The 22,274-nt window shown below is 44.3% G+C and overlaps 1 protein-coding gene across 1 annotated transcript; it reads left to right on the top strand.

The window, feature by feature from the left end:
* Positions 1-9,527: 9,527 nt before the first annotated feature.
* On the top strand, positions 9,528-20,977 carry LOC311062084 (tumor necrosis factor receptor superfamily member 6B-like). Its single transcript, XM_084080870.1, has 4 exons — positions 9,528-9,548; positions 9,876-10,236; positions 19,144-19,326; positions 19,745-20,977. Exons 1-4 carry the CDS (start codon positions 9,546-9,548, stop codon positions 20,056-20,058), a joined length of 861 nt encoding a protein of 286 aa, XP_083936996.1. The 5' UTR covers positions 9,528-9,545; the 3' UTR covers positions 20,059-20,977.
* The last annotated feature ends 1,297 nt before the right edge of the window (positions 20,978-22,274 follow it).

Below are 22,274 nucleotides of genomic sequence, written 5' to 3'. Positions count from 1 at the left end.
TGTTAAAAAAAGTTTTTTTGTTAAAAGGTTAAAGCTCTATAAAGATATAAGAGAACGTGACATCGTCAGGTAGGTTGACAATTTCAACCAACCAATCAGAGTACCCATTTATAGTGTAATCTTTTTTTTATAGTTTTAATTTTGTCTGCTCATTTCTTGTGTCATCACTTCCAATTTCCCTGTATTCTGTATGAGTTCTAGCCTGACACTCAGCCTGAATTTTCATTTCGTTTCACTCCATTATTCAGTCTGAAAGCCCTCTCAATGCAGCCGGTTGCTGAGATGGGGGCGTGGCCAAAGTTTTTTTTTTCAAAGACTCTTTGGCGGTTGGTTCGTACTGGATTATCCCGATCCCGATTCGTCGATCAGATTTTCAACCGAGGCTGAGACCTCCTATGAGAGCGTCACCAGACCAGAATCGCCTGAACATATTTTTTTTAATGGCCGTGGCTAGCGATTCACGGGCTGGAGCCAGGCTATATGAGTTCACTATCCTGACCGGAAAATTATTTTTTTGTTTACTAAAGAGCTGGAGAGACAGGGAGACTCCTGTTACTGAACAAACACTCTCACAATGATTATTATCAGAACATAGACCTATTTAAACACTTTAAAATCACTTACTGCACCTTAATTGGTTCGACAGCATGTGAGGTGGTCTGTTCCTGAAGCACTGGCCAGCGCTGGCTAGTGGCTGGCTGTCCCTCTTTTTGTTTGGCGAGTGTAAATAAATGAGGTGTTGAATGTGCTCATGGTCCCAAGAATCGCCTCTGCTCACAAAAGGCAAAATATTTTTGTTTTGCTGTCCTCTCTGGTTGACGAAGACCCCTGACCTTCTGTATATTCTAGATTAGAACAACTGGTAGTTGATGGCACTTGGCAGGTCACTACAGTAAGGCCTGAATGTTGCAGGCTTTAAAGCACCTTAGCGCATGTTATTATTATCTAAGTGTTAACAAGGTCCTATATTCTGGTTGTTGTAGACTCTCTGCCACTTTTGCACATACAAGTTGAGAAGGTTGATACGTCAGTGTGTGTGTCTTGTGTTATTCCATTTGGCCTACTCACCACTACTCACAATGAGGTCATGTTAATTATTCTAGTACGTCATGTTTGACGTACTAGACAGTCAAAGAGCCAGACAAAACATCACAGTCACAACAATGACTGTACCATATAACCCGGGGTGCTCGTTTGGGAAAGGAATAATACATCTGACTGGACCTAAATTTGTGGGAAACTTTCAATATTGTGGTTTCCTGCAAAAGGCGACGTCAGAATAATGCATGACAAAGTATGCCTACAGTGTGATTCAAAATGGGTCATTGTTGGCTCGTTTATTCAGGTGAAGTCAGGGAAATGCCACTTGATTAAAGACAATCTCCCTTTTATCCCTCTCAGACAGTAAGTCATGTGCACAATGCATTCTTTGTAGTGAATAACTTGGAACAGTATTACTAGTTTCAGTTCTTTTTCTCTTTCGCTTCGTGGCTTTAGTAGACAGAGTGGCATGGTTCATTGACTGCCCCCGTCTGTAGGAATAAAGACATTGTTTTGTTTTATATCATAATGTGCGGCAGTGGCTCAGGGGTAGAGTGGCCGGGTAGCGTGAACTGGAAACTGCAAGGTTCCCAGTTCGATCCCGGGCTGGGGCGCTCCCCCAGAGTTAGTGTCGAAGTGTCCTTGAGCAAGTCGCTGAACCCCTAATTGCTCCCGATGAGCAGGTTGGTGCCTTGCATGGTTTCCTCCGCCATCGGTGTATGAATGTGTGTGTGAATGGGTGAATGGCACAATCAATGTAAAGCGCTTTGGATAAAAGTGCTATATAAATGCACCATTTACCATTTAATGTGTTACTCCTCTTTTTTAATGTGACTCCCAACCAAAACTATAATAGCAGCTACCTCACGAGTTGATGCAAACTAATATAACTGTTTTCAAATGAAATGCAGACTAATTCAATGTATTATGGATGTTTACTTATCTCTGTAATCAAATTCAGATTAACTTTAATATCACAGGTTTACAGGTGTAAGAAAGTGATTGATTAACATCATTTTTAAGTTTCCAATTTGCAGTTTCAAGAAAGGCGTAAAGAGGAAACTCCTTACTGTACATAAAGTAAGGTGTGTTGTGTTGTGCGATATGTTGTTTTGTGCTTTGGTTGTGTTTTTCTGTTGAACAGACTGTGAAGACAAATATCTCTGTGGGGACAATAAAGACTATTATTGACAGCAGATATAGAAGCACAGTCCCTTGGGCATATAGTATATTGTGCAGGTGAGACGTTACTTACCAGCATAAATCAAAAACGACAGTCTATACGTAAGTGCCAGTGCAGCAGCAGCAGAGCACAACCATAGTCATACCATATATACTGTACACAAAAAAGAATCCTGAGTGGTGACCTGAATTGTCAAGACAGCCCGGCGACCGGTTGGTTTTCATCAGTTTAGCTGCTTTGGGCTTTGATTTGAACTAATCTGATTTAAAGAGATGCAATGTAAACCAACGCTGACCTTGTGTTTACATTGTGAGGCTCAATGGAGTGGAATAAAACTAACACACAGATTACATGAGCAATTAACCTCCATTCACAGAAGAAGCTGTGACGCTGTAGGGCAGGCTATTTTTGGTTTTTGAGTCACTGAGTCGCTGCAGTCAAGGCTCAAACAGCCTTTGTTTATTTGGACATTTACATCAACAGTGTATTCAATCTCTTGCGGATATACGTAAGAAAGTCAACTTAACCCATTAAGACCTGAGGCCCATTCTACAGATGTCTTCTATATCCCAACAGTTTTCTGAAAAACATATGTTGCTATATCAGTGGTGCTAAAACTTTTTCATGTCAAGCACCCCCAATTATATGTATTTGGCGCCGACCCCCGTCTCAAAATATTTTGTTCCAGGGACCCCCAGAAGCAAAGATTTGAGTAAAACATTTCTGCTTTTAAATAATATATTCAAAGATTTTTGCCAACATTGCTGCAATGAATGATTGCGTCCTCATGCCTTCCCTTAGTCTCCACATCTTATTATTGTTCTGCCTTAATACAGGATAAGCAAGGGTAACGAGCGCCACCCATCTTCATTCCACAAATAGAACCGAATATCAACTTGGAAGAGGGTATAGTTTGGCAAACAAACCCAAGTTAGAGTTAGATGACTGTGGAGATGGAACAAGGTTTTCTCATGACCAAACATAGCATGGAACAACTTCGCCTCAAAGCAAACAAAAGAGGCCAGAGTTACCCTTGGACCACTATATTTTCCATCTTCAGTAGATCTCTTCGCCCCTGACCTTAGTTTGAACCATAGCTCCCAACTAAAGGATCTCTTTAAAAACAAAGGTTCACACTCAAGTGAATTTCTCAACTCCAGCTTAACCTCTCCAAAGTGCGTGACACCCACAGCCACAACACTAGAGGGAGCGACAACGATCTGGTACCACCCAAATTTAGAACAACATTGGAAAATTCTCATTCTACTCTCTGCCACCACAACGTGGATTGCTCTGACACCATCCATTAAAAGATGTATTTCACTGGTTTCTTTAAAAATGGTCCTGAAAAACAGGAGACCACAAGTGGGAGGTAAATGGAAATTACCATCTCCTTTGTACATAGTGTTTGTATTTGTTGAATTGTTCCCAGGACCTTTTTGTGTTATCCTCTTATCCTCTTAGGTCATCATGGCTTCAGGCCAAACTAATCAGTCAGCTCCATGTATGGGCACATAAGGGGGAATGCCCATATATGGGCATGGGACAAGGACTGAAAGATACAGAGATCTCCATTATGGGCTGATAAATAGAATTTCATCTTTTATTTTTACCATTTGTATGTTTGGAGTGTTATTAAAGAATTGTCTCGTCATTAAAGATACAGTTCATTTAGTTCATTATCTTATTTGAGTTTTCCAATAGTGTGACTTTAACTGTGTCAGCAATCATGACCTTAAACTGAAACTGTTTATAAACTTACTAAAAGATGAGATCATATTATTGTAACCCTGTGCTGGTCAGGTGCCTGGTTCTTTTCTCTATAATTATAAGTACCAAGCTCTCTCTCCCTCCCCTGAGGGGAGTGACTTACTGAATGTATGTAAACTGTTGCTTTACTCTGTATGTCTCAGAATGCGTTCTCTGAATAAACCAATTTATTGAACTCTGTATTCTCTTCTCATATTTGGTTCCACATCACGGTAACTTTAACTAGTATGATAAAACTAGGAGATAAAAATGTCTTAAAAGTGTATTGAAGGTGCTTCTATGTAGACTTAAAAGGGAAGAGGTGATTCAAGCACTCAAAAAATATGGCGGGGACTGGGGAGGATGTGAAGTTAAAACAAATTTTATTCTATAAAAAACATGTGTGTGTTGTTTGAACACATTTCTGTTTCATGAGGATCAAACAACTGTTGTCATTGTACTGATGTTACAGATGGCTGAGATCAACGTGGATGCCACACCGTTACTAGAACCCGTCTTTTTCAATTGTCTAGATTTCTGTAATGACTATGGTTAAATTACTTAACAGCTGTAGGCCTAGACTAAGCTCAGTCCAGCACCAAGGACAGCTCACTATAAAGTTTTCATTTGTAATTCTGCAGAAATAAATAGATAAATAAATATACATGGAGTTCAATCTCATGCACAACATGGCACATAACAAGGTCAATAAACCTGGTCAGATACAAACTGAACCTTTACCTAGGTTACTGTAGCCTACCTGCCAATTTCAACTGGACTATATGGACTGCAAAACTGTAAAATCCGTAGAAAATGAACACACATACAATACAACACAACTTGTAGCCTACAGTATCGACAAGTCAGTATCCTAAATATCCATATCAATACTTCCAGCACAATACAAATGGAGCAAACAACGAAAAGAGCAACATTCATTTGGCTGATTCAAGTATTTGCTTCACCCCTCACCCAAGATGCATTCCTCAGAGTTACAACTGGGGGGCCTTTTTTCTTCTCTAACCACTTAAAACCCTAGCATCCCTATTCTGGGGGGAACATTCTCCAGAAATAGTAGATCTACGAGGGGGAAAAAAAGACCATCCAGTAAAAGGTATGTATAGGTATCTAAGTATAGTGAGTTTAAGTGGTTGAAAGTCTGAAAATAGACATTAACACTGATTTATCCAACATATAAATAAGATAATGTGAAAACAAACAAACCTACTTTAATTTACACTGATGATAGTGCTGTCAAACAAGTTGTAAGTCAGTAGGCATATGCAATGCCAGTTGGTACCACAAGGTGGTGCACTGCTTCCTTTAGTTTTGCTGTTCTTCTCAGTGTGTACAATATCTAACGTGACTTCCAATATATTGACAGTAGTATGTTGGCGCGCAGAGTAAATGCATTTTAACTCTATGGTAAATGCATGGTGATATGTTCCTGTTTGATTGAATTAAATATGTTAGTGCCGTGAGACCTGGCTTGATATGGTCGATGTTTACATTATAGGCTGCTAAATAAACCAGCTGTGTTGCTGTTGACATTATCAAGGTTCAAGGTTCAAGGTTCATTTTATTTTGTCTCTCTCTCGAAATTTGTCTTGGAGTTAGAGCCCCACTGCATACATATAACATTCAACATATCAAAGAAAAGAATACAAAAAACAACAATACAACAGTAAACACATAGACAAGATATAATGCACATATTCCCTTAACAAGGTGCGTCTAGACATCACATTATATCTGTGGTCTGTCAATTACCTGGACTAACTGTTGGACCTATGCTACTAATCTTCTACTCCTGTTCCCAAACACATTACAAAGTCTGTGAAGCTATGAAATCTATGAAAAAGTTTAATCTGCAACACAATCTATATTATATATACAATTTGAATCCTGCGCCATGTCGGTTGTCAGTATGTACGTTGTAACGTTGTATGTAGCCAGTGTGACGTAATCTGACATCACGCCAGTGTGACGTAATCTGACATCACGATGAGACGGTCGTCCCGAATATGGACACAACGCCAGTGTGACGTAATCTCACGACAGCATGACATCACATCCTACCCATAGACCAATTATTTGTTTACTAACATTGAGCCTGGACGCACAGGTGATTGTTTCACGCAATCAATTCCCAACCTGTTTCGGGGTGCACTGGTTTCAGCACACCCCAACCCCCTCTTGTGTGTGTTGGCTAGTGAGACGCGTCCTAACGAGACCTGATATAATGGGTTTCGTTGCGCGCATACTGGCTGCACGCAGCCAGTATGACGTCGTCTGTTAAGGGGTCTATAAAGCCTGCCGTGGATTTAGGAGAGCACAAAACTCTCTCTCACACTGTGAGGTGCCTGTAAGGTGGCACTGCAAAGTGAACGACGCGTCACGCGGCCCGAACTTCTAGTTATTTACAATTATGTAGTGGGGATCCCTGCTTCATCTCTCTCAGCTGGGGTCCGTAGCCTGAAAATTGTTAAAGACCCCTGGCCTATTCTGAATATTAGGCTATCCTATTTTAGACATGATGATACTTGATTGATTGATTGAATACTTTATTAACCGTTTGCAAAAAAAAGCACAGAGGTACAGTTCCATTCCATACAAAAGGATGCTAAAAGGATAAACCCAAGAAAGTACTATGGCTTGTTTACATTGGGGTAATGTGTATTCAATTAATGGAAACATTTTAAGACAAACAATAGCTAACATACAATAATATGCAAAAACATCATATAAACGAGTGGTAATCAAAAAGAAAAATATGTAGGCCTACAGTAAATAGGTCGGGGGGGGGGGGGTCTGGTGATAAGTTTAGACTTTTTCAGACCAAGGACCCCTTAGCTAAGAGAGAGATGAAGGAGGGACCCCCCAGCCCCCACTACAATTGTGTTGCAGATCAAACTTTGGGTCTGTACTTGGTCTGCTCTTTTTAGCCGCATGCTGAAAGCATAGCGGCTCTATATTCAGTCTGACTCTAACCCGACACATGTCCGACATGTTTGCAACACTTTTTTTGCGTGATTGGCTGTCGTTTAAGCCAATGGGCGCCCTCGTCCTCCCAAGCTATGGGACTAGACACGCCTCTCTCAGTGGATTCGTCTGAGCGCTAGCCGAATTTGGCTAATAGTTAGCTTGTATGCTTGTATGATGTTACTAACTGTTTTTAGCCAAACGCGGTAATGTCCACTCAGAGATGCTCGTAGGCCTGCGTCCTGCGTCGCTGACGCACCATATTGCGAAAGGATGCATTCATGACACCGTCGTTGCGTCCATGGGACGCACTAGGTAATAGCTCCGATAATATATAATATTTGTCAGCCAGCTGTGATCTGCATGGACTCTCTCGGTTAGACACCGTTGGTGGAGAAGTATAACTCGGTTAGACACCGTTGTACTGGAGAAGTATAACTCGGTTAAACAGCGTTGTGTGGCAGCAGCAGCAGCACAGCCCCTCGCTGTTAGTCTACGCTACTCACAGAGAGAGAGAGAGTCGCATGAGGAGCTGGTTGAGACCTGCTCTTAAACGTGTTAAAACGTCTTGGATAGACCACTGTCTGGAATAATAACTGATCATCATACATACAGGTCTACTACTACTAATCTTTGTTGGTGTTGTCTAAGGCTGAACGATTAATCGTTTTCAAACCAAAATAATAATAATTAATTTTTTATTTTATCATAATAAATAATTTAAATATTAATATTAATCCCAGAGCACCCGCGGGACTTGTCTCCTCCTCTCCAGAGTGGCTGCCTCTCTCTACAGGGAGCGAGAGGGCAGCGCGCCCCCCCCCTCTCTCTCTCTCTGAGTTAGGTCCCTCCGTCGGCTGCGAGTATTTAAAGTTTGTCGAACGGCCGTGTCGCGCGTAGAGGTAAAACATTATTTTCGGTGCAACACAAGTAGTGTAGTAGTAGTGTTGCTCCTATCTATGTTTGTTTCTGTAAGTGTAACTTATATTTTTCCCATCATTATTAAACTATTTCTGTTGGATGCTGTGATCTGATGTAAACAATACGATGCACAGAACTTCCTGGTCAGTGTTGCCAGGTTTTGTGAGAGAAATAAGCAACCCTGTCTATGAAAACAAGCCCAAAACAAAAGAAGCGACTATGAACTGTATCTTTGTCACTTATGTACAGTGGTGGAAAAAGTACTCAAATGTTGTACTTAATAAAAGTATCAATACTGCAATGTAGAAGTACTCTGTTACAAGTAAAAATCCCAAATTCAAAATTGACTTGAATAAAAGTAGGCCTACAAAAGTATTGGAATCAAAATTTGTACTTCCATGTACTGTTATGTACTGTCATGTACTGTTCTCATGTCTTACTAAATAAAGTACATCAATCAATCAATCAATCAAATGTAAAGTACCAAAAGTACTTGTGTTTGAAAATAGCAGATCTACAAGCTCACAACGCGTCGCATCGCGGCGAGTTGTGAGCTTGTAGATCGTCTATTTTCAAATTACCTATGTATAAAATAGGGCTAAAGTGGTTAATGTAGCTTTTATAATATTATAATTTATATCTGCAAAGTAACTAGTCACTAAAGTTCTCAAATAATTGTAGTGGAGTAAAAGTACAATATTTGCCTCTGAGATGTAGTGGAGTTGGAGTTAAAGTATTGGAAATTAGAAATACTCAAGTGAAGTACAAATACCTCAAAATTGTACTTAAGTACAGTACTTAAGTAAATGTACTTGGTTACTTTCCACCACTGCGTTATGTATTCTGAGTTTTTCACTTCCAAGGAGTAGTAGTAATACAATGTACAGTAGGAGAGGACTTTGGCTTGTGAGACAAAAAAGTGTTACATTTTAGTTGAATGATAATCTACATAAGCTAAATACTGGATATCAGTAAATATGCTTCTGGAGCCATAAGTGAAAGACCTACTTATTTCACTGCTGTGAATTGTTTACACAAAATGGTAATGTTGTGTTGTTGACAAGATTGGAGCCAAAAAAGCCTGCCGCATGCGGCTTTATTATGACTTGTCATTCTTGTTTCCCTCTGCACCGACCAAACCTCTTTACCGAAAACAGCCGATCTACTGTACAAGCTCACAACCTTGCAGTGCCAGTCATTGTGAGCTTGTAGATCTGCTATTTTTGGATCTCCTCAGAATAGGGATTCTTTCTAGGGTTTAAGTGTTAATGTAAAAAAGAAAAAGAAAAAAGTTCCTATCACACAAAGATTTGGCGACCCCCCTGTAGTAACTCTGAGGACCCTAGGAGTCCCGGACCCCTGTTGAAAACCCCTATATGGGATTGAATCGATCGCGCGTATTTTGCCACAGAGAGGCAAACTCCGCCCTGCCATATACTGGCAAGTGGGTACCTAATCATGAGTCATGAGGATGAGGATGCTATTCATTGGTTATTGCGCAAAACTCCCTAATGATGAAGGTCAGGTGACTCTTCCAATAACTATTCCATGTTACGTGGAATCGTGTTAAATATCGTTTAAATAGGAGCGAGGACTGGAGCCCCGACCATCCTTACAACGGATGCTTATAGAAGGTTATAGCATTGGACCAGTGAAAGCTCTTTAAAAAATGGTAGGTGAATCAATGTTAACAGGATAGGTGGGCACGAGGGACATCTGGGCACCTCGGTGTAAAACTGGCTATTTTGTCCAAAATGTAAAAAATGTAAATATTTGAAAAATGGTCTAAAGTAAAGTAGGCTATACATGATTAGAACATGCTTAAACATTCGACAATTAAGGTCTAATATTTCTACATACATACAATATTCTCTCTCATTTGGTTCCATTTGTACCCTGTCAGAGTTCAGGGGAGACCTTGACATTTTAAAGTTTTGCGAACCACAGGCGCAACTGAGTTAAAAATGAACAGGCTTTGTGTTTCTCCTTTTCTTTTCAGTTGGTAACGCTATTGTTATTAGTGCTGATGTCGGCGGCGTCGTGCAACAGCAGGACCTTCCAGGACAAAGATCTGGTGTGCGACCAGTGTCCCCCGGGCTCCTACCTCCGTGCCCCCTGCACGGCCACCCAGAAGACGGAGTGCGCGCGGTGCCCGCCGGGCTCCTTCACTGAGCTGTGGAACCACATAGACAAGTGCCTCCGCTGCGGCCTGTGTGAACACAACCAGGAGGTGAAGACACAGTGCGTCGCCGAACGCAACTGCGAGTGTCAGTGTAAAGAGGGCTACTTCTTCAAGAAGAAATATGACGTCTGCGTCAGACACAGCGAGTGTCCCACTGGACAGGGAGTGATATCTAAAGGTAGGTTTATCTGTTGTATCTCTATGTTTTTCTTGTTTACTGTATACATACTTTTATAAACGAATTGTATTTGTCTGTCACTAAATGTTTCGATGAATTGAGTAGGCTACACAGGACCCCAGTGGAAACAAGCCATAGTGCTTTCTTGGATGTAATCCTATTTAGCATCCCTTTGTATAGAATTGTACTTTCTGTGCTTTTTTGCAAACTGCTATTTTCTTGAAATGGGACATTTTGCATAATGAGTAGGCTACTTTTACTTTTGGTACTTTAAGTATAGTTTGATGCCAATACCCACTGAGCATTTTTTGGTCTATTAGAAGTCTAAAATACGTCTAAGGGGTAGGCTAAAACAGGGTTATAAATGGTCTACTGGTGAAAGTTTTTTAGCGGTCTAGGCTTAGCCTAGACGTTGATTAGCTGTTTTTTAAACGTTTATTTATAGACCGTCTATATTATAGACGTTGAAATGACGTCTATAATATAGACGGTCTATAAATAAACGTTTAAAAAACAGCTAATCAACGTCTAGGCTAAGCCTAGACCGCTAAAAAACTTTCACCAGTAGACCAATTATAACCCTGTTTTAGACGGAGGTCTAATAGACGACTATGGCTCAGTGGGTACTTTTGTACTTTTACTCAAGTACATTTTGAATTCCGGACTTACTTGTAACAGAGTATTTCTACATTGCGATATTGCTACTTTTACTTAACTAAAACATTTGAGTACTTTTTCCACCACTGATAGTGACGTAGCCTACTTTCTTTTTTCTTTTTTGAATGAGACGCTGTGCTCATCCTTTAGTGTTCTGTATAGGCTCCTTACGTAACCATTTACAAATATGAATGGCTCTCCCTTGCTTTTTCTTCTGGCAACGTGTGTTAGGTTTATTTAGCTCCTCAGCCTGAATCAGTGAAAGCCTGTGTTTAGGTTTCCGTGCTGGTTTGGTGGATTGGTGTTTTGCGTAATTACGCACGCGCACCTGCCCAAGACGCTTTTACTCCGTCATATGAAGGAGTATAAATCAGGCTTTAAAACATTAATAATAGTGCATAGCCTCATGGAAAACGAATCATATTAAGGGATTTAAGAAGGAATAATACTAAGCAATTTGTATGGAGCTTAGAACAAGGAGTCAATAAAAAAAAACTGCCCATATGGATTATGCCTCAGGGCATCATAAAAATATAAAATTTCCCATCGTTGTATTGGACAGATGATGGAGGGTTCTTTGTCGTTTTGAGTCGTGAGGCACTCACTATGGGAAACAGCGCCATCTGGCGATGCAACAGAGCTACACAATACGCTCCCGGGGCCCATTTCATTGGGCTAGAGGGTATGTCACGTAACCGGCTGTCCCTTCCCCTTTCCGGAAGGACATATAAGGGCTGGTCGTGACGTAGTACTTCCTCTTCAGTTCCTCTGTTTGCAGATGTTACAAGGCTACACGCTTGTTAAAAACTGAATTCTACATTTATTCGACAATTACTACACTTCAGGACCCAAAGTGAGAAACCAGCTTTAGCCCTAAAAGCGGAGACTAGGATAAGTCACCCACGGGTTTTCTCGCTCGACTAAACTCCAGGAAACTAACTTTATTCTACCTCGTGGTGAGCCGGTGTTAGCCCTTAGCTGCCCCTGAGCCTAGCCGCTAGCTGTTACTAGCTTCGGCTACCTCCACAGCGCTAACCCCCTTTCCCGCTGAGAAACTAACTTTATTCTACCTCGTGGTGAGCCGGTGTTAGCCCTTAGCTGCCTCTGAGCCTAGTCGCTAGCTGTTACTAGCTTCGGCTACCTCCGCAGCGCTAACCCCCTTTCCCGCTGAGCTAACTCCCCGAACAGAGCTGTTAGCCTAGCTTTTTGTGAGCCGACGTTAGCTTAAAGCTGTTCTTAGCCTAGCCGCTAACTTACTAGCTTAGCTGTTTGGCTACTTCCACAGCGCTAACCCCCTATCCGTTGAGCTAACTCCCTGAATAGAGCTGTTAGCCTAGCTTTTTGTCGCTCTTTTCCACGATACTCGAACTGTGTTGCTTGTCTCGTCCGGCTCCCGGTGAGGCTGCTTCGTCACAGATACGGCCTGTGCCGGTAGTTTTAGTGGACACCAGCGGCTCTCGCTCTGTCCCCCCGAAACTAGCGGAGACTAGGATAAGTCACCCACGGGTTTTCTCGCTCGACTAAACTCCAGGAAACTAACTTTATTCTACCTCGTGGTGAGCCGGTGTTAGCCCTTAGCTGCCTCTGAGCCTAGCCGCTAGCTGTTACTAGCTTCGGCTACCTCCACAGCGCTAACCCCCTTTCCCGCTGAGCTAACTCCCCGAACAGAGCTGTTAGCCTAGCTTTTTGTGAGCCGACGTTAGCTTAAAGCTGTTCTTAGCCTAGCCGCTAACTTACTAGCTTAGCTGTTTGGCTACTTCCACAGCGCTAACCCCCTATCCGTTGAGCTAACTCCCCGAATAGAGCTGTTAGCCTAGCTTTTTGTCGCTCTTTTCCACGATACTCGAACTGTGTTGCTTGTCTCGTCCGGCTCCCGGTGAGGCTGCTTCGTCACAGATACGGCCTGTGCCGGTAGTTTTAGTGGACACCAGCGGCTCTCGCCCTGTCCCCCCGAAACCCTCCCGCGATACTCGAACTGTGTTGCTTGTCTCGCCCGGCTCTCGGTGAGGCTGCTTCGTCACAGATACGGCCTGGCTTTAACCAGCTTAACTGTTTCGGCTACAGCCGCAGCTGCTTCTTTCACCACGCGATGGCTCGCTACGGTCAGGCCAGGGCCTGTACGGGGAACGCCGAAGGTGCTAGCGGTGCTCGCCCAGCACCACCGCGACACTCCCGCCTCCCTACCCCAACTCCAGCTGCCACGAGCGGTGGCCCGCGGTAAGCTAGCCCGACCCCCTTCGTGAGCGGAGTACGCGACGTTGACCGCCCTGTTCCTCCCAGTGTCTACAGAGCAGAAGCAGGGTAGTTTTTTGCACATTCTGTGAGGTCAGTACAAAATATAATGCCTGTTTTTTGTGCCAATAAAATTTGTTACAAAGAACCAAACCTTTGCATTATTCAAACCATGTCGACATGAGTCCACAATGCTAGGAAAATGGTCGGTGCTCGTCCTCCTACACTGTCGGATACAACATGTTATGCATATCAACGTCAGTATATTGTGGTACCTAATGCTTATCACTGTGCCAATATGTCTGTCACACTTGTCACATATTGCATTTCCAAATACGGCTGGGATACGATATAATGCCTTAATGTCAATATATTGTTTTTATTGCCTGTTTTTGTGCTATTATGGTTGTTCTTTCACCACACCCTGCATGGTTCAGACACTATCTGAAATAAACCCATAGTGATTGGACGGAACCGGTTTCTCGGCCTTCCAAACACTGACGGGATACGAAGTATAATGCGTTTATCCATTATTTTTATATAATGTTCGCCATTATGCCAATGTGTTTGCTACACTGAATTGACTAACTCTGAACTAAGCCCTTAATGATTGGACGGAACCGGTTTCTCGGCCTTCCAAACACTGACGGGATACGAAGTATAATGTGTTTCTCCATTATTTTTATATAATGTTCGCCATTATGCCAATGTGTTTGCTACACTGAATTGAATAACTCCAGTGCAGATGGGAAAACCAGTCTCCAGCCTCCACAGCCAAACAGAGGAGCATGTCGCACTTACTGTAAGATCTGTGAAGAAATACCCTGTGATTGTGGTTTTACATGCGTTGAAAAGTACAAAACCTTGTCTTTTTCCAACTCCGCCTGTGTGCCAGGGAGAACGAGGACCGTTCTCGATGGTCTGCCTTTGGGCCCACAGTATCCGAAAAACCCCTCGTCGGTTTTTCAGATACGTGTGGGACAAGCAATCTGACCCCCCCCATGAGCCCACAGTATTTGGTAAAGCCGGTTCTCGTTTTTCCAAATACGTGTGGGACAGAAACACTGCACGTACTGACTCCATTGAAGGTAACAATAAAACCAGTTGTAAAATCAATTGTAAGAACTGTACCACCCCTGTCCGCCAGAGGGCGCCTTTGCACCTTGGCACAGGCGTCACGCCCGTTTTTACAACCGATTCCACCATCTTGGAGAGGGCGCCAAAACGCTTCTGCATCACAGGGCCCTCTCAAGATGGCCGAACGGAAGGTAAACAAGTTACATACTTCCGTGTCCGACCGGAGACGGACGTCGAGCGTCCCCCACCGGATGTTGACGTCGGGGAGGTACCGCGTACTGTCTCACGTGACCTCCCCGAATCCAACTGTTTCCTTTTCCGACCGGAGACGGACAAGGGGCTTCTCCGACCGGATACCAATGTTGGGGAGGCACCGCGTGCGGGGTCACGTGACTTTCCCGAATCCTTCTGTCAATCAGGTAACACCCGTACTGCCTCTATCGAGCGTCACACGTTTGGCAACGCCAGAGCGTGCGAGCGCGTCACTGGTCTCCATGACAACGGGCAGACAGCCGGTGGAGCGAGCAGTTTCTTTAACTCGCCTCAACCCACTAGCTCGCTGTCTAGCGAAATGGAAAGCTTGCGACCCGTCTCATTGGGTGCTGCGCACCATACAGAAGGGTTACAAGTTACAGTTTTGCATGAAACCCCCGATGTCAGACAAAGTGATTTTCTCCAGCGCGACGGGCGCAGCGGCAGTTACGTTACGAGAGGAGGTTCTCTCTCTCCTAAACAATGGCGCAATAGGAGAGTTCTCCCCAGATCGGAAACGCCTGGGTTTTTACTCAAAGTTTTTCCTGGTTCAGAAAAAGGGGGGGGGGTGTACGTCCCATACTGGACCTGAGAGGTCTCAATAAATTTCTAACGAAATTCAATTTTCGCGTGCTGACGAACGCAGCGTTACTACGCACGGTGCGTCAGGGCGACGGATGGACCAGCATAGACTTAAAGGATGCGTGTTTCCACGTTCCCGTCTACCCGGTGCACAGGAAATTTCTGCTGTTGTTTTCACCTAGCGGCTACCTAGCCTCGCTTACGACAACACTGTGTTGCTTAATGCAGCAGGTACGTCAGTGTTACACTGGTTTTCTGTACTGGTCAGGCTCAGTACAGCAGTAACACACTGTGGTTGTACCGGTCAGCTCCCCTGGACAACAACGTGATTTTCCACGTACCTTTACATGCCTCCTATGTCAGACACAGGATGTTCCTCTCATGCGGAGAGGTAATGCAGCCATGTCTCTGAGAGAGAGGGACTCTCTCTACTGAGCAAGGGCATCTTCAGAAAACCGTCTACGAATTGGAACCTAGAGGTTACTTAGGTAACCCCGGTTTTTTCCCCAGTTTTTGGTACAACTGGTTTTCGTGTGTTTTCTGGCCAAAGAAGGAGGGGGGAGGCTATGTGACCCTTTCTGGATGAAGGGGTCTCATCAAGTCTCTTACGAAATTCAGGTTTCGTATGCTGATGACCGTGGCGCTCCTGCGCACGTTCGGTCAGGGGGACAGGTGGACCAACGTAGCCCTGAGGCGCGATTACTGTCGGTTTTTCACTGTCGGTTTCTAGAAGGAGCGTTTTGGTTCCGTCCCAGCAGTCCTCCCTTATAGGGTTCTCACTGGACTCGACCACGCTCGCAGCACGTCTGTCTCAGGAGTGGTTAGACGGCTTCCTGTCCTGTGTGAGGCCTTTCCACGTAGGAAAGACAGTCACTTACAGGCTGTGCGTGCAGGTGGCGGGTCTCATGACTTCAGCCATACACCTGACCTGCCTAAGTAGGCTATTTTGGGACCTTTCAGAGGTGGATGCGGGCTCTCAGGATCCCACCTACCGTGGACCCTCGACAAGGTCTGGTGTCTCCACTTGCGTGGATTCACTTAGGCTGTGCTCATGCGCACCCTTTCTGTCAGAAGGCGTCAGGGGAGGCGCTGTGATCTCACGGACGGCTGTCACGACGGACGCCAGCCTGATTTGGACCAGGTTCGATCGACCACAGGTCGATTTGTTTGCCTCAACAGAGAACGCGAAGTGCTCTCGCTTTTTCTCGGTGAAGGCAGCGGACTTTTCGTTGGGACTGGACGCGTTGGCTCACAGCTGGCCGAGGGAACTGCTTTATGCATTCCTGCCGCTGGAGTTGTTCCGCCCGACGTTGGAAAAGGTCAGGCCCCAGGGCCTGACTGTACTGCCAGTTGCTCCAGGTTGGGGCGTGTGGGGATCGGAGATAACTTCTCTGCTCCACGCCGAACCCGGGTCCCTTCCTCCGATCGCGGACCTGCTGACGCAGGTGGGGACCGAGATCAACCACCCCAGCCCCTGGGACCTAGATCTGTGGCTCTGGCCTGTGTGAGGGCCAACCTAGATTCGTGTGGTCTGCCCCCTGACGTGGTGGTTACCATCCAGAGGGCGAGGGCCGTTTTCTACTAGGGCTGCCTATGACGTCAAATGGAATATTTTCGTGTCATGGTGCCAGGGGCAGTCACCAGTGGTGGTGGCTTTTCGGGCCCCGGTACGCGGCTTCCTTTTTCTCTTGCAGAGCAAGCTGAATCAGGGTTTGACCTTCTCGACGGTCATGGTGTACTTGGATGCCATCTCCGTCTGCCACGAAGGTTTTCGAAGGCGGGACGGTTGGCGATCGTCACCTGGTACGGCGGTTCTTGGGCGGGGCCAGACGGACCAGGCCGGGTAACAGGCCTCTGTTTCCGGCTTGGAATCTGGCGGTGGTGCTGAATGCACTCTGCCTTCCCCCCGTTTGAACGTCTCGAGACTGGGAGCCTCAAGGTGTTGAGTCTGAAAACAGTCTTTTTGGTGACCCTGGCTATGGCCAAGAGGGTCGGTGACCTGCATGCACTCCCGGTGAGTTCGGAGTGCTTGAGGTGCTCTGGGGATAGCAGACGGGTTCTGCTGACGCCAAACTTGGCGTTCGTTACCAAGACCGGGGGGGTTGCACCGGCTCCGGTCGGATTGGTTGCGTTTCATCCACCTCCTTTCGCTTCGGCGGTGGATGAGTGGTCACTTTGTTTCTGTCCAGTGAGGGCTTTGAGGCTCTACTGTCAGGTGACGGCGCCTGGTAGGTCGTAAACACGATTGTTTGTCACCTACGGCTGGGGTGACCAGCGGAAAGCGATGGCCAAGTCAACGCTTTCCAGGTGGATAGTTGAGGCCGTAAGGCTCGCCTATGCTAGTAGTGGGGCCCCAGTACCTGTTGGATTGGGGGCGCACTCGACTAGGGGATTGGCTGCTTCCTGGGCCCTCTCTAGAGAGGTTTTCGGTCCAGGAGATTTGCAGGGCTGCTGACTGGTCGTCTCCTTCGACCTTTGCAGCTTTCTACAGCCTGGACATGGCGGCTTCCTCGGTGACGCACGCAGTCCTTGGCGTGGCAGCCTCATCTACTTGAGGTGCCTTTCTCCCCCTGATGTGATCCCGTGGGGCTAACAATCTGTTGGGTCCTAGGGAGCAGGGGGGCCCTGTTCCCTTACTAGGAGGTTAGTAGGTGACGAGCCTTGTCTTCTATTAGCTGAATGGGGAAGACTTCGGTCTGTCGGGGTTTTTCGTTTATCTCATCCCTTGTGCCGTGTCCAGGCCCGGTGGGCCTGGGCGTCCCTGAAGCGGGGGCCCGCCGTGTGCGGGTCCCTGAGCCAGTAGGGGACGTGCGTTTTTTTCTGGGGATACAATGTTTTTAACGCTTCCGGGGGGTTTATAGATCCCATAGTGAGTGCCTCACGACTCAAAACGACAAAGAACTAGAGGTTACGTAGGTAACCCCGGTTCTTTTAGTTTAGGAGTGAGGCACTCACCAAACACCCCTTTGTTTCGCCACTGCGAACAGAGGACCTGTGGTAAGAGGAAGTACTACGTCACGACCAGCCCTTATATGTCCTTCCGGAAAGGGGAAGGGACAGCCGGTTACGTGACATACCCTCTAGCCCAATGAAATGGGCCCCGGGAGCGTATTGTGTAGCTCTGTTGCATCGCCAGATGGCGCTGTTTCCCATAGTGAGTGCCTCACTCCTAAACTAAAAGAACCGGGGTTACCTACGTAACCTCTAGTTTTCAAGTCTCTCTCTCTCTCTCGCTCTCGCTCTCGCTCTCTCTCAGGCAGCAATATTTTAATATTTTACATTCACTTGGTATAAAACCTGTGGGACAATTATCAGCATAAATGATTTGTTTATGCGTTTAAAAGTGTGCACAAGCAGCAGTTGTTCAAATACTGTTCAAAGGTAGTTGTTCTGTTTATATGTAAAGTAGTTCTATGTACCGAGATACCAGACAGTGCAGGACAACACATAATAGACAGGCAGCCTCTGTGGATAGCTTTAAAGCACAGCTCAAGACCTACTTCTTCACTCTTGCTTTTAGCTGATTTTTTGGTTGATTTTTAAATCTCTGTGTTGTTGTACAATGTACATGTCCTCACTGTATTGCCCAAATCACTCCCCTTTGCTATTATTTTAATGTGTTTTATGCTTCTGCTTTTCTTATTTGCTTTATTGTTAAATTATTTGTAACAGTAATTGTATTCTTGCTCTGTAAAGCACTTTGAGCTGCATGTCATGTCATGAAAGGTGCTATACAAATAAAGTTTATTATTATGATAGTTAGTAGCCTACCTTTAAATTATACGCGTATGCCTTTGGACGTCCTTCTCCTGTCACAACAGCTCACAAATCTTGCTGCTGTGTTTGCACATTGTTGTCATCTGTCATGTTTTCAAACTCTGCTTGGGTGATAGTAATCTGTGGGGAGTATGTCTATCGGATGTCTTGGTACAGCGGGCAGGTGGTTAGAAAGTGTAGTTCAGTTTCAGCCTCATCTCTCTCTCTCTCTCGCTCTCTCGCTCTCTTGCTCTCTACCTCGCTCTCTCTCTCTCTACACAAACACTTTGCAATGTTTTGTTATAGTTGTTGTTTTGATTCATTAACAGATCAATCCATGCTTAATTCTAGGTACCCCTGGACAGGACACAGTGTGTCAAGTATGTTCCAGTGGGTTCTACTCAGACAGCATTTCTGCCCTTCATAACTGCTCGGCTCATACAGACTGTGATGCCAGTGGACAGCGTCTGGTGCTGAAAGGCTCCACTTGGCACGACAACGTGTGCGCAACGTGTGAGGAGCTCAACACTCAAGGTAAAATTTCTATTGATAATAAACATGTAAATGAAAAGGCTTGTGGACTAGGGAACCAGTTTTATAGGTGATGGACTTATTTGGTATTATTTGGTACTGTATCCATGCAAAATAAGACACCCTCTTTGCCTTTAAAGTCTTTAAAGGTAATTCATGACTATGTTCAGTGTCCCATCTTGGTGCCCCGGGCTGCAGCCCCTAGAGCCGGTGCATTTAGCCGGGCACCCCCCCCCCTTGCCCCATAACCCAGTGCCATTGGAATCTTCACTTCTTCCCAGCTGTTATTCAGCTTTCTTGTTCCTTTATTCCACCTGCCAAGTTTTGCATCATTTGAAAGAAAATATGTGGCCAAAGGAAATGTATGTTTTTGTTTGTGCAATTCCAGCACTGATTATTTCTGTCTATTCTCTTCTCATAGATGGAGCTGACTACCTCCGAAAAATCCTCCCGACTTTTTTCCTCCACCAGAACATGCATGTCAAGCGACTTCGCCGGCTGGCTTTGAAGCTCACGCCCAAAGACGGCAAAGAGCAGTTGCGTGAAAACGTCATGAGGACTCACCGCAGTGATCTCTATGAGCTGATAAATAGCTGGGTCCATAATGCAGGTACAGATGAACTTCGACAGCTCTCTGAAACACTCAGAACCATAGGTGCAGCTTCACCTGCCACCAAACTGGAGAGGAAACTGACACGAATAGATGCTGTAAAGACCCAGCTGTGTTCTAGTTAACCACTCAAACCCCAGCATGCATGTTCTGGGGGGGGGGGGGGACATTTGCCAAAAGTACCTGATCTATAAGCGTCTACCAGCTTGCTTGTAGATGGCTATTTTTGGCAAAGAGATTTGGTGTAGATGAGAAAAGCGGTCCAAGTACAGTTGTGACTCAGGTCTGTTTTACTATAAGACTCTAGTCTTATAGTAAAACAGGTTTAAGTGGTTAAAACCAGTTGCTTGGCTTGAATAATCAGTGGTGTAATTTAGTTAGACTGCAATTAGGCCGTGTCCTATAAGGCTTTCTGAGTCCCCAAATTTGAGTTGAATTGAGGGGCCCAGCTCGTCTGGGACATACTCGAAATATGGGACACAGATAACTAGAGAATGTGAGGACATGAGTTAGAATCCAACCCCCTTCTTGTCTCATATGTCTCTCGTCTCTCTGCCCTTGGTTTCCTGTCTCTCTACACCCCCGTGTCTGAAATAAAGAATAAAACATGCCAAAAATAAATACATATTCTGCCCTATTTCAAGATGCACTATTTCACGGGTGTTTTCCCCGTCACTCCATTTAGCAAGAAATAAATTGTACTTGAAATTTGATACATTTATCATTCAATATTGTGTCCACACTGAAAGAATTAACCCTGCATGCAAAATACATTTTATATCAATCATTTTGTAATTGAGGTCTTCAAATGCTGGATGTGTCCTTTTGGAGCAAAACTAGTTTCTACCTCTTCCTCTGTGATTTAATTTATAATTTATTGATAGAAATGTTTCTTTCAACATTTTTTGTCTGAAAAAAAAGAAATCTTGTCTTCTGTTTACATTCACTATTACTTATTTATTATTTTGTGAATTACATTTTTGAACCACAAGGTCATTTATGAGGTATGTGTAACAATTCTTGTGAAAAGGTCAATTTGCCATGTTGTCATTTCAAGTACATTATTTTTTCTAATTAAAAAGTTATTTTTTTGAAAATGTTTCACTGGCATATGTTTCACAATAACCATTTCCAAACAAATGTGTTGTCTGGCCGTGACCACTTATAAAAATACTATAAAATTGGATTTCAGTGTTTGCTCCTACACTTGTAATTGTAACAGTTCTAGCAAACAGTGTAATGGCCATCTACTGTACTAGAGGTACTGCCAAAAATGCTCCAAAGCAAAGAAACTTGTGTGCCAGAGATGTAATTGTTTGTGGCTGCTTTGGGATGTGGTAACGTGGTGCAGCTGTCTTTATAAGAGTCCCTTTTAGAGGATGCTTTTATCCAAAGCATTTTATATGGCAAATGTTTTTGCCATAAATACTGTATATAACTTTGTGCTCACTGAGAATTACTGCTCCAGGGAATGTTAATGTTATGATCTCTCCACTTAGATTCACAAAACGTCCAGTTACTGTATTTCAAACACTTTACTGTAGTGAGAAATATTGGCATTTTTATTTCAACTGGAGGATAGCATGGTCGTTAGTTGAGCAAGTTGTATAAATCTGCATTGTCTTAATAATACACATCTTAAACTCAATCTAGTTTTCATTACTTTCAATTGTACTGTACTGTATCTGAAAAGCATATTGTTTGGACAAACATGAAGCACTTTATTATTATTTTTGGGGCAGTGTAGCCGCCCCCCTATAAGTGAGTTTTGGACACCGACCAAAACATTTGTGTACCCCCTAACCCTTCCATTGTTAATGCAAATCGATACTTTTTTCATATCAGCCAATCACATTACAGCTAGTGTCATCACCACTAACTGTATATGTGATTGGCTGACTTTGCAAATTCAGGACTGTGATTGGCTAGCGAAACACATGACACATGTGCAGCCCTATGAATAGCAGCATGGACTTTAAAAAAAGTCAATTATCCTTTTTTTAAAGTGAGTCTGAGTCATGTTGTGATGACCACACACCGCCCACTTCACACTGGGTGTGATTTTTTAATAAATGAGTTATACATCATTATCAGTCACCCAGTATACCTCAGAGCAGGTCAGCTCTGATTGTGTGTGGAACGTGGCCCTTGTCCAACTCCAGAGGGCCATCCGCTGTCAGTAACTGCAGGCAGATTGACCTCACAGTGAGGCACCTGTGTACCTGTAATCAAATCTCAACCCCTCTAGAAGGGAAGCTGAGCCCTTGGTTTGTGTGGCCTTTCAAGGTCCTCCGTAGGGTCAACGAGGTAACCTACCAAACTCCAGATGTCAATATACAGT

This window comes from Gymnoscopelus microlampas (assembly GCF_963454915.1).
Source record: "Gymnoscopelus microlampas genome assembly, chromosome: 15".
Taxonomy (NCBI): Eukaryota; Metazoa; Chordata; class Actinopteri; order Myctophiformes; family Myctophidae; genus Gymnoscopelus; species Gymnoscopelus microlampas.
This window is presented reverse-complemented; position numbering and strand designations above follow the sequence as displayed.

Bases quoted from the DNA above. Each gene is read 5' to 3' on its own strand.
- LOC311062084 (XM_084080870.1), top strand. The intron at 10,237-19,143 runs GTAGGTTTATCT...GCTTAATTCTAG, and splicing joins ACAGGGAGTGATATCTAAAG to GTACCCCTGGACAGGACACA. The intron at 19,327-19,744 runs GTAAAATTTCTA...CTCTTCTCATAG, and splicing joins TGAGGAGCTCAACACTCAAG to ATGGAGCTGACTACCTCCGA.